At 42.1% G+C, this 12,217-nt stretch overlaps 1 protein-coding gene across 1 annotated transcript in view; it reads right to left on the bottom strand.

Annotated features, from left to right (window-relative positions):
- Positions 1-3,815: 3,815 nt before the first annotated feature.
- The window catches only part of LOC134100879 (alpha-2,8-sialyltransferase 8E-like), a 40,400-nt gene continuing 31,998 nt past the window's right edge, over positions 3,816-12,217 (bottom strand). The window contains exons 8-9 of the mRNA XM_062554356.1: positions 7,041-7,133; positions 3,816-4,979 (exon numbers count right to left, since the gene is read on the bottom strand). Of these exons, the coding sequence (XP_062410340.1) occupies positions 4,517-4,979; positions 7,041-7,133 (556 nt within the window). The 3' untranslated portion in view covers positions 3,816-4,516. The remainder of the gene's footprint in view (positions 4,980-7,040; positions 7,134-12,217) is intronic.

The raw sequence follows: 12,217 nt of genomic DNA on the forward strand, positions 1-12,217 counted from the left end.
GGATACACGCACTCATGAAGGTTTTCTACGATTCATCTTAAGCCCAATTCACACCAAAGATTCCCGACGCGACGAGACTGAGTTGCAGCGGTGTGAATTAGAAGTTCCACGTAGTTGCAAGCAGTCGCAAGCCGTCGCAGAGCATTAAACACGTTGAGTCGCAGTCGCAAGGTTTAAGAACGTCGCGGCTCGTCTCGTCTCGTCGGGACGCTTTGGTCTGAACCATACTTTAAGATCGTTCCTTTGGTTTTTCAAACTGTTTCCCGAACAAAGACCTCTGAAGTTCACCTACAAAAAAGCTACCATCTTTGCCCATATAAAGAGATCTGGTATCTTGAGTTTCTTGGCGTTGGCATCTGGGGGCCTCCATGTCCATTTAAGCTTGGGGCCTCCAGAAGCTCAGCAGCGGGCCTGTCACCTAAGTTCATATGTGAGTCAAGGCAAGTGACCCAATACTTTTGGCAATATAGTGTTGTGTATATAGATAGTTAGATAGATGTCATCACAGCGTCTCACAAAGTATTTTACAGTATTTTGAAAATACACAACGCTGAAGTATTTTGATACGAAATACAAAGGCGTATGTCAAATACATGTATTAGAAATAGGCTACTGCCCATCCCTGCCTATAGTGTCAGTTTCACTTACGCAGACGCGTTCAATGGGCTCTCACACACTTCTGAAGTCAAAATAGGGTCTAACACTGTGAGCTGAACTACCCTATTTTGACTCCATACACTGTAGGCTAGCCTATAATTGTATGCCTCTTTATTTTTATGACACCAAATTAAGAAGTAGCCTACAGTATATCTCGATCGGGGAAAGTGTTCCCAAATAAAATTCAAATGTGCACACCGCTTATGACAATGAATGAATAAACCATAGCACCTGGTTTGTCTCGCATCAGTCACTGAATGTGTCGCCGGGGTCGGGGGAAAACAAGTTCAACAAGTTATGATAAGCTATTGGCCCTATGCAGCAGCAGCTGTGATGTTTGCTGAGTGTAGGAGATGTACTGTAGGCTCTTTTTTTTTGTTGTTGTTGTCCAAAAGCATCTTACATCGAACAAACTTACATGCTAACCATGAATGGTTTGTATGACACTCCTCTGCGATCTAAGCTTCCAGTTGTTTGTTTATTCAATATATTTTAATTTGAATGTTTTTAGCGTATATGATTGATTGATTAATTGTGTATATTGTAGACATGTTACAACTGTCCCTATACGGGTTGTAACAGTGGAGATATTATATTAAAATCAATTTTGCAACCTGTTCATAAAACCATTAAATACATTGTTTCAGTAGTTTGCCGTTTATATAACAAATTGGTTATTCCAGTGTAAATGATTTTTGATTTATTGCTAAAAATGGCAAAACTGTCAACTTTAAGGCTATATACCCGCCCAAGTATTTTGAATATTGTAGATATTTTATGTATTTAAGATACCTCATGATGAAAGTTTTACCCACCAGGATTCCAAGGTTGTATTGTTGATTCGTGAGGACTTGTACATTAGGTCGGTTAAGCAATTATTTTGTTAAGATGATCCAATATCCACTTGGTAAAAGGAATGTGGAGGTTATCCTGAGCCCCCGCACGGCATGGATGGCAGTGTTCTTAAATGCATACAGTTATCCACTGTTCAAACAAATCTGATGGGAGGAGCAGAGAGGATGCAGTGTCATTGCCATCCGCGTCACTGCTAAGAACAATGCGCCTTTTCCTGTTAAACAATATTAAGCTGCTGTTTTCTCTCCATGACGAACACTACGCTTGAATGATTTATCGCTTGAATGATTTTTTAAGCGCTAGAATTGAGGTCACAGGTGCAAGGCTGAGAACATCAATGCAAACAGGGTTTTATCAGCTGTCCCTGCCATACATGTAAGCTTAGTCAATAAAGTAGCCTAAGAATGACGTACATTTTATCTACCCCACAGCTGCCGTCTGTCCATTTAAGAGTCATACAATGTTGGTATAGGTTGGTAAAAATTAATTCCAGAACAGAGTACACTACAAGCCCATGAAAAGAAATTGTGACTACTTCGAAATCCATCCACATGTCTTACATATTCCATAAACCATAGAAGTACATTTTTATGTTGATATTATTTATATTATATTATTCTGAATACCACCGATAATAATTGTTGACAAAAATGCGCATGGCCTAAAAATGACTAAACACTGAATGACTAAAAATGTGTCTGTTCTGGTTTGTCATTAGCTGCGTTTACTTGGACCTTTTTTTAATTTCAATGTGATTGAAATGATACAATGATAGCTTTTTTACTATCTGGCCAGTGTGACCATCCCAAGTAAGGTCTTCTGTGATATTAACACCAAGGAACTTGACGTTTTTGACCCTTTTCACAGCATCGCCGTTGATGATAACGGCATCAACTGATATTCTTTCCTCTCTTTCCTTTCGTTTAAGAAGATGTGACTAGTAATGTAAAATGAAGGTGTAGGCCTAGTAGATGTAACTCGCATGTTTCACACATTTTGGAATAAACAAGACCTGTTGGACAGCACAAGGAATTCTGCTGACATTGACACCCATGGATGTGTAAGATATTGCTTCAGTGAACCAAGTATGAGTGCCTATAACTGGTTCACACCAAGACCGCCGGAAATCATTCATTTTCTATGGAGAGTCGGCATTACAGGCGTCAAAAGCGTTCTGGGCGTGAGTGTGGCTTCATGAGCTTCACGGGCGTCAAAAAAAAGTTGAGCCTCAGTTAACTTTATGGTAATTAACTATGACACTAATCAGAATGTCAAACTCGCAGGATTGCTGCTTGTGGTTTGTCCGAATGTTTCACATCATGGCTTTGACGCTTTAGGCGCTGAACTGGGTTGAGCGTCGGGCTATGAGCTTCACCAGCGACTTTGACGCTTTTGACGGTTTTGGTCTGAACGCACAGTAAGAGGCAGAGGGACAGAGTCAGGAAAGAGGGGGACAGAGCCAGGAGAGAGAGAGAGCCAGAGACAGGACAGGAGAGATAGAGGCCACACAGGGCACTCCAGAGTTGATGGGGGAACGCAGGCGTAGGCGGCGACTTGTCTCCTCAAGCCCCTCAACTTTTGAGGACAGAATTGTGACCGCTATTGAAGCCGCAAATTGAGGCGGGACACAGGAGAAACACCCGGACTAGGCCTGCTCCCTGCCCCAAGGATGTCCTTACAGAAGAATGCAGCTGCAACGCTCAAGATACATCAAATTATATATGAAGCTGAATTGGAATATACGTACAGTATGTTGTTGTGAATGCTTTGCACACTGCCATTGATAATGTGTACCATGCTGCCATCTCACATTTTCATTTTTGCTTTGGGTTTTTTGTTTTTACAGAATCTGGTCCATCTGGTGGAGCTGTCTTTTTTTTGAAGTTCAGACAAACAGTCACACGTCACTTGCTGTCTTTCCCCAGTAATTATGTCATTAGCATAATAAAGTTCACTTATGGTTTGGTATTGTGGTTTCGTTTTTGGTAAAATTGCAGGAAAGACAGCTAGAAGAGACTACACATACACACAAACACTAGGACAGGGTTCTTACGGGTCAGAATTGTTATCATTTATGGGGCAAAGTCATGGACTATCAAGGAATTTAGTTGTAACTATTTAAAATGTACTTGCCAAAACACATTAATACAACACAGATTTGGTGTGTATCTAATTATTAGGAGCCCTGCTTGTAGTGCATGTGAATTTAATCGAGTCAGTACTGTTACTCAATGACAAACACAATGTATAGCTCACTAACTTTTTAATGACCACCGTCACGAACACTCATACATGAACTGCACACTCAACATCCGTTCCTACACAAAAGTCCCTAGGTGTTTCCGTCACAGTAAAAGTCCCTAGGCCATTTCATAGAAAATACAACATGTTATATTTCAGTTAACAAGTACCTTACCGGAAATGTTGCTGAAGTGTTGCTAAAGTGTTCCCCAGCTGCAGCAGCGACATTTCCGGAGAGGTACTGGCTTGATTAAATTCATTCTGGACTCTCTATCTGACCACATAAAGACCTCGGGATACTTCAGTTTGGCTTTAGGGACCCTCTACTCACTACCACATAAGTGTAATGTTGTTTGGAACAGTAGAAGAGGTATAAAAATAGTGTTTTGTAACGGCGAAAGGACATGCCCGGGTCACTTCCAGGCTAACGAGTTTTGGCTAAAAACTCTCTCAAAACACATCCGAATGACATGATTTGATGTCAACTCAACGTATGTACTCCCAATCATCCATAAATTGATCTAAAGTGCATTTTACTCCAGATAATCCCTTTAAGGTTGGATTTTTACTCATTTTTGTAATTAAGGCATTATGATTAAGGCACAATTTCCAAAAGATGATTTTATATCTCTTTTTGTCAACTTTAGCATGGGTTCAAATACTTATTCCCCGCACTGTATGTGCATGCGTATGTACAGTATGTGTGTCCGTCTGTCTGTGTGTGTCCATGCTGGCCCATGTTTGCGCTCAGTGCTTTGGGCAATCAGCTGCAGGGCTGTGTGTGCAAGTGCAGGATGCCTCGCGTGTGCATGTGCAGGAACTTGAACAGCTCGAGCGGCATAGCATGGTGGCCCGGCTTCGCCTTGACGTCGTCGTAGTAGTGGTGTGTGATGGAGGCACCCTCCGGGTTCGTGGGGAAGGACCAGAAGCCATAGAGGTGCACCTCCTCACACAGCTCCATGGCGATGGTGACGAGCATGAGGCCGGTACTCAGGCGGCTGGCGCGCACTCCCTGCTGCTTCCAGAAGCGTGTGACGTTGTGCAGGTACTGCGGATGAAAGAAGAGCACACTACCTGGTGACCTGAAGTCATCCAGTGTGTACTTGGCACGGAAGGAGAAGCCAGTGTTCCACCTCTGGTGGAAGGGGGGCAGCACGACGGAGGCATTCTTGTACGACTTCAGGACTTCGTAGAAAGGTCTGCGCCATCTATCCAAGCTTTGGAACCTGTGGTGAGGAGTGGGTGTTTTTAATGACTGTTACACACAGAGATGTGTGTGTGTATGTGTTCGGTGTATGTATGTTTGGCTCTGTGAGATAAATTACAGATAAGCTTTGTATTCATGTTTAAATCTCAGCAAATGGCTGAATTAGTGGAACATGCCACACAAACATTCAGACAATGCAGTCAACTTATGGCTTTATAATCATGGCACAGTTCAAAGATTTGAAATACAAAGTATAATCACGCACATCCGTAAAAATCACCTTTCTATAAACAGGACTGAACGTATGCCAGCTCATCCTCACTCGATATGGAGTACAGAAAAGTTCAGAAAATACTTTTTTAGGAGAAGGAAACGCACCCCATATGTGACCATTCAAAGCGAAATCAGTCGTTTTGCGCACAACGTTATTTTGAGAAAATCAACAATAACAAACTTCCGGGTTAAAGGTATACTATGCAGGATTTGCGATTTCATCGCCGGTTTCGCTTTCACTTTTCATTTTCGCTCGTTTTATGCTTGCATATTTCTCTGCAGAGCTTCCCCTACAGCTTTAGCGTGTATATTTGACAAAACTCCTCAATCGGTCAGTCTGCCGTGCCTTTTCATGAGACTTTACATGCCACTTCCTGGAGTAGAGCATGGGTGCGTGCCCGGTGTCTCCTGAAGTTGCAAGTGTGGTTCTACCGCTACAGACCACTAGAGCGGCCAAAAAAAACACTGTTTGACCGGTAATGACTCATTTAATCATATATAACAGTATGGAACGAATTGATTAACTGAAAAACGTTGCATAGTATACCTTTAAAATGTTGAATTTCACGTTTTCGCATAATTTGACTGTATACAGTCTACCGTTTCATATCGTGAACGCATTTCACGGAAAAACATACGTTTTGACTGTTAAACCCGGCGAAGATTCAACACATTTGCTGTCATTCCCGTTGTGCACGCGCAGCTTAAAAAGGTGATTTCTCCTCTTCTTCCATATCGTGACAGGAGAACCATGTCAACTTTGGATGCGGTTATCTTAGCGATAGTTTGTGTAATAGCCTCGATATACATATCGTTGGAAAGCTTAGTTTGTGGCCGTTCACGTGAGCACAATAACTTAATTTAATAAATTTTACCGAAACGACTGGTTCCGCTATACAGGGTCGTCACATATAAGAAAAAAGAAAACAAAATGAGATGCTGACGTGGAAATCGACCGACTCCCTCCAAAAAGCGAACGTCTCAAGAAGAAAATGTCCAGTTGATCAACTGAGCCAGTAAGTCCAGTAAGCCTATCTCTCATACAACTAGTAGAGGCCTCTCCTTTGTGCCAACAACTGGATGTAATGATTTTGACACTATGGTCTTAAAAAGAGAACTGTTTTGGACATAAACATTAAACACTTTAGCCGCTAGAGGCCACCTCCATTGCTTTCTTATATGACACTTTTTTCCTCCAAATCTCAGGTGCCTCCATATATGTTGGACTGTTTGAACAAGAACACATCTATGACCATCAGGCCAATCCCTTCCGTAGCTTAAAGAGAAACTATGCAGGATTGGCGATCTCCGGTTTCAGTTTCGCTTTTCGTTTTCGCTCGTTTTATGCTTGCATATTTCTCTGCAGAGCTTCCCTTACAGCTTTAGCATGTATATTTACAGGCTATGTATAAATAAATAAATTGCAAGCGTGGTTCTTCTTGTCCCTTATGTGTCTCAGACTTCCAGATGTAAACAAGGAGCGATCACCTCCTGCACAAACTGCAAGGTTGCAATAGTGGATAGGGACACTGGGGGCGGGAGGAAATGTTACTGTTTTCGATCAAATTGGTCAGTCAAGCAAAACAACGATTTCTAAGCGATTTTATGACTATGAAAAAGTTGCATAGGGTCTCTTTAATGATTAAAAAAACCATATATTTTCGGAGCTCTTCTTCGGTGTGCAGATTTTTACATTGCCTTTGAACAATTCAAAGATTTAAAACCCCAGTATGTCACCAATCACTTGCACATATTCACATTTAGCAGTCCTATACATGCAACATGTGTTCAGGAGTTGTATGTGTACTTGTCTTTGATGATACTTGGGTTGATGGTGACAAAGTCAGTCTTCGACCCCACATCGGCAGAGTACTTAGCAGACACTGGTGGAATGTTGCACCTGACCGAAAGAACAAGAGATAAACAGCATGAGAACGGTCAATGAAGGAGTGTTGTAGTTACTGTATTTGTGTGTGTGTGTGTGATGGTGGTGGTGGGTGTGGGTATTACAGGTATCTATGGGTATTACAGGTACAGTATCTCTCTACATTGCCACCCTCGGCCCCGGGTGACCCTCCCCATTGCTGAGCCCCCATTCCTCAGGCATGCTGGCAGAGATTGATGCTTCGGCTGTGCCATTCGACCTTCCTGCCCCCTTCCAGTAGCCGCTCTGCCCCTGCTGTGGCTCCCTAGACTCTATACCCATATGAATTAACGCCATCTAAAGGCTGGCTTACATTGCACGATTTTGGTCTGTTTTAACAGTCGCCGACTACTTTTCCAAAATCGGGCGCAAATCTTGCCAGTTGTACTAGAATCTCGGCGCGCTCCCGTCATCTAAATCGTTAAGTGTAAGGTGCCAATCTTAGCGGTTTAAGTCCTTCGGAGTCAGTCTTTTTCTAGTTTTGCCGTTACGACAATATCAAACATGTTTGATATTATCGTAAGTCTTTTCAGTCGTGGCTCATGCAAATAGTGACGTGAACATTAAAAACCAATAGTGACCTCGGTCGACGAACACGAAAACGGAAGGGGCAAAATAGGCGACAGCTGTAGCCTGTATGATTATTTGTTATTTCATTTCTTATAATTTATTAGTCGGCTATTCTACGTGACAGAACAACTCTATATCTGTTAGTGATGTCACACTATCAAACAATGCTGCAGAAACGCGAAAAAAATACTTTGATATGAGTAGCCTATCACGTGAGTTCCTGTTGATGATGACGTATAGCCTAGTGCACGATGGAAATAATTTGAAGGAATCTAGCAGCAGTCTTGTAAATAGTGACCACAGTCTTTGCAAAATCCTAATCTGAGACTGGCCTGTGACTAGACTGTGACTAAAAACTCAATGAATTGTCTTTAGATGTGAGAGGGTCTGAGACTGTAGTCTTTCAAAAATCTTTTCCAAATCTTTGCAAAGTCTGGCAATGTAAGGTAGGCTTTAGTTGTAGCAGAGCACTCAAAGAAGAAAACTCGCCCTAGAGAGAGCTGTGGGGTTTTTTCCCCCCCTGCTGGCTGATGGCGCCCTAGCGGAAGAAGTGTTGGCTTGGACTAATCGGGATTGGCAAGGACAACTCAAAGAGGCCAAGAAACCAGGCCACCGCAGCCATTCACAAAAACCACCCAGACGCGGTGACGCAAGGCCCCCACCCCTCTTAAAGTGGCTAAGGAAGGGTGTGTGTGTGTGTGTAGGTGCCTGTGTGTGTGAGAGTTTTTTTTTTTTTTTTTTTTTTTAAAACCCCTCCAATTACAGTCTAGAGGACTCATGGTTACTGTAGGCCTTGGCTGAAAATGCCCCCCTAGATTTCAATTCTTAGTATCATCCATCATTAATCGGATGCTGTCAGGTGAAAACTCCGCCACTGGCGTGCGGGGAGAGAGTGGCAGAAAGTGTTTCACGTCACACTTGGGCTTGCGTCTCTACGTGGTGCGCTCACGAGCCACAGCGGTGCATCGTCCGTCCAGATAACTTGTGGAGACTTCAGTAGCCGCGTTTGTCCCCTCGCGACCCTGCGGCATTTGCGCTCATCCCGTCACAGACAGAACAGATGCTTGAGAATGGTATGAGAGAGTTCCCCCACATTCCTCTTTGATCTTTCATCACTTACATGGTAGCGTGTGTGTGATGGGTGGTTTCGGCTTTCTTGGCTGGAGGGACAGCTCTGTCTTGACTGATAAGGACTTTGTGAGCAGTCCCTATTTTCTTGTCTTGGCATAAGCCTTATATCTTTCTCTAAGGTTGTTATTTGGGACTGTGTGTTTGTTTTCTTTGTATATTTCAAAGCTGCCGAAAATACTGGCCCTGAGGCTGTCTCTCTTTTATTTTTCACCATCGATCTGGGAGAATTGAATGATTCCATTTACTGCAACTTAATGTTTCCTTAACTTTATTCAACAAGAACTTCATTCAGAACTTCACTCCGAATCTATAGCAATCTGTTTGGATTCAATCAGGATTAAATGACTTGTCACCATATGAGGTTCTCGCAATTTCACACTGCTTTACTGACCTGGTTTCAATTATTCTGGACGGCAAACATAAATATAATTGTTGTTGTTGTTGGACGCCCTTTTGTGCGGGCGCGTCACCATCACAGACAAATGGCATTTTGTTTGTGGCCTAATCAAAACCACTCCGCAGCGAACAAGCTGTGATGGCCTTGCGATGAGGAAACAACAAACACTGAGGCGTTTTCCAGCCGAGCAAAACGCCCCAATCAGTTCAAGACGCCGTTGATTTCTTTTCCCCAATTCTATACTGTATCTTCTTTATGGAGTGTGTCTCTGGAAACATTGACGGACGGTGAAGAAGGGACTCTCCCTTCTATTTCTCCCTGTTTTCTGTTCTCCATTTCCGATCTCTCTTCTCCAGTCCCCTCACTGCCAGTAAGAAGAGACTGACCAGATCTCTGATACCCCCCATACCAACCTCTTTTAAGGATAATTAGGTACACAATTAAATGTGTTAATTTTTTTGGAAGTTTGAAGAGAAGTATGAATGTAGTCTTCTGTTGTGGTTTTGGCTGACCAGATTTTTAGAGAATGAATGTCTTGTAATCGTGCGTATGAACCATAGATAGGCGTATTCCGATGTTCACTTCTGCCAAAATGAAGTCTTGCCATGGAGAACTCAACTGACCCTGTTTCTGCTATTTTTGCATTGCCTACTCCACATCTGATAGCATCAAATGTGCAAAAATGTGTTTCATGGTTTGTAGCTCCTAAGCTCCACAAGGATGAGATACAGACCTGCGAAACTCACAGCAGTAAGCAGAAGTTATCAGATGTGACGTAGTTACACAGTAAAGACCGACTGCATGTTGAACTTCATGATATGATGGGATGAGTGTTGGTGTGAAAGAGAATGACTTTGTCATACCAATACAATATAATAGAGGTCGAGTTTGAAACAAGAGTGGAGAGGGAAACTCTTCAATTTCAGAAAGAGGGACAGTCAGTGAGTTCATGACTTATCATTAAATAAGAAGATTTAGTATGTTGCTTAAATTAAAAATAAAGCACAATATGTCAGAACCACAAAAAAGCCTGAATGTAGCACTGGAGTTCTGGGTGTTAACTGTTTCTGTGGTAATACTGCATTTTAGAAATTCCAAAAGAGAAAATTAAATCGAAAGAGAGAGAGAGAGAGAGAGAGCTGAAAGGGGCCAGCATTTGTTTGTCTTGTGACCTCACCTCTTCCCCTCTCCCTCAGTCATCCTCCAGGAAAGAGAGAGGGAGGGAGGGAGGGAGAGAGCGAGAGAGGGAATGGCATTGGGCGTCATGGCTGCCAGGTCTGTGGGGTGAAGCTGAGGTCAAATTGCTTATTTAAAACGATATAATTTATGAAGTTGTTTTGGCTTTGCCACGCGTTCGCGTCCAGTTTGACGTGTCTGGATTTTCTGATAATGAGTGACAGCAATCTCGTGATGCTGAAATTGACTTTTAATTTCTGCACGTGTAAACTAGTCTAAGCTACTGTGCCAGTTAGCTGTGACAGACTAGCCTACTGGTTTTCATCGTTTAACCACAAAGCCTGTCGACCTTAGGTCTACTAAATTGTTTAGTTGACACCTCATTTCGCGTTTGTCCAGCCGTTCACCTCCGTGCGCCCCATGTCATTCAAAACAGGATAGCCATCTCACTATGAGAAAACGTACAACGATAGTGCTAAGAGATTAACACGTTGGCATGCTTGGTAAAAGTCAGTCTTGCACATAATATTGAGCTGATTTTCTATTGGAAATGGCTTACTGTAGCATTGTGCTGATAGATGAAAAATGTCGCCTATTTAAAGGCACAGTCTGAATTTTAATCCTAGCTCTCCATTTAGTGTGTGCACTTGAACAACTAGTGATGTAGCATAACAGTAGGGCCTGCCATTTATTTTAGGAGGACAGGTGTAGGACATGATACTTTGGAAGGAGAGGGAGTGGTGCAATTTGATTTTCTTTGGAGCAACCTCTTCAAACAGCATCAATATCAATAGGCCTATGGTTCACTATATTGTACAGGACTAGAGGACTGTAAGGGGGCAGGCTATATGTCATCAAGTAGGCATAGGCCTATACTAAAAAATTATAACTTTATGTTGATTTAAGTTTAAACAAAACATGTTATGAACTGAGAAAATCCATGGTTCTACATCATTGTTGGCAAAATGATCATGATAGCCTACATATTTCAGCCATATCTGGTTTAGTCTTGAGTAGGCCTAGGCTACTTTGCTATAAATTAGTTATAGACTTATATATAGACTATATTGTAGTATGTTATAATGTTTGAAATATATGTATCACAGTTTATCAATAGTTCTCATAAAAGTCATCAGATGTCATAATTTAAGGGGTTATTTTTCAAATATTTCTCCCGGCGGTGCTGGGTATATTTTCCTCTGCCAATCACACCCCTGGAATATGGTGTGAATCAATCCATGCTGTTCAACATTATCAAGTGCTGTCAGTAAGAAAAAGAACAAGGACATTTGATATGACATAGACCAAATAGAGCAGCAGCAAACGCTAATGAAATGGTTTCATTTTCTATGCCCCATTCAGTTAACCTAATGATAGCTGCTGGTTATATATTGGGCTTAGGTTGTATCAAATGTTCAGGGGCCGGTTTCCCGATAACGTTCACTCTTAGCGAGCTACGAAGACTCCAAAGGTATAACTTACCAAAGTTGTTTACCTTTATAGTCGTGGTTCCCGAACTATCACTTAGGAGTCTTCTTACGAAAAGCTACTTACGTCCGATGTACAAGGTACTGTCCACCAAGTAGGTGCTGAAACTGGTTGACATCGATTGCTCAGAAATCGATTTCTCACACACGCGGAGCTGCTTGACAGCGTTAAGAAAGACTGTGCGCTCCTTGCACACGAAAAACATTGCAGAAATGTAATTGAAGGTGCATAAACTTACATACGATGATTAAAAATAATAATAATATGATCTACCATGAATTTGGCTAATAAAGTTTCC

Source organism: Sardina pilchardus, chromosome 14 (assembly GCF_963854185.1).
Source record: "Sardina pilchardus chromosome 14, fSarPil1.1, whole genome shotgun sequence".
Lineage (NCBI taxonomy): Eukaryota > Metazoa > Chordata > Actinopteri > Clupeiformes > Clupeidae > Sardina > Sardina pilchardus.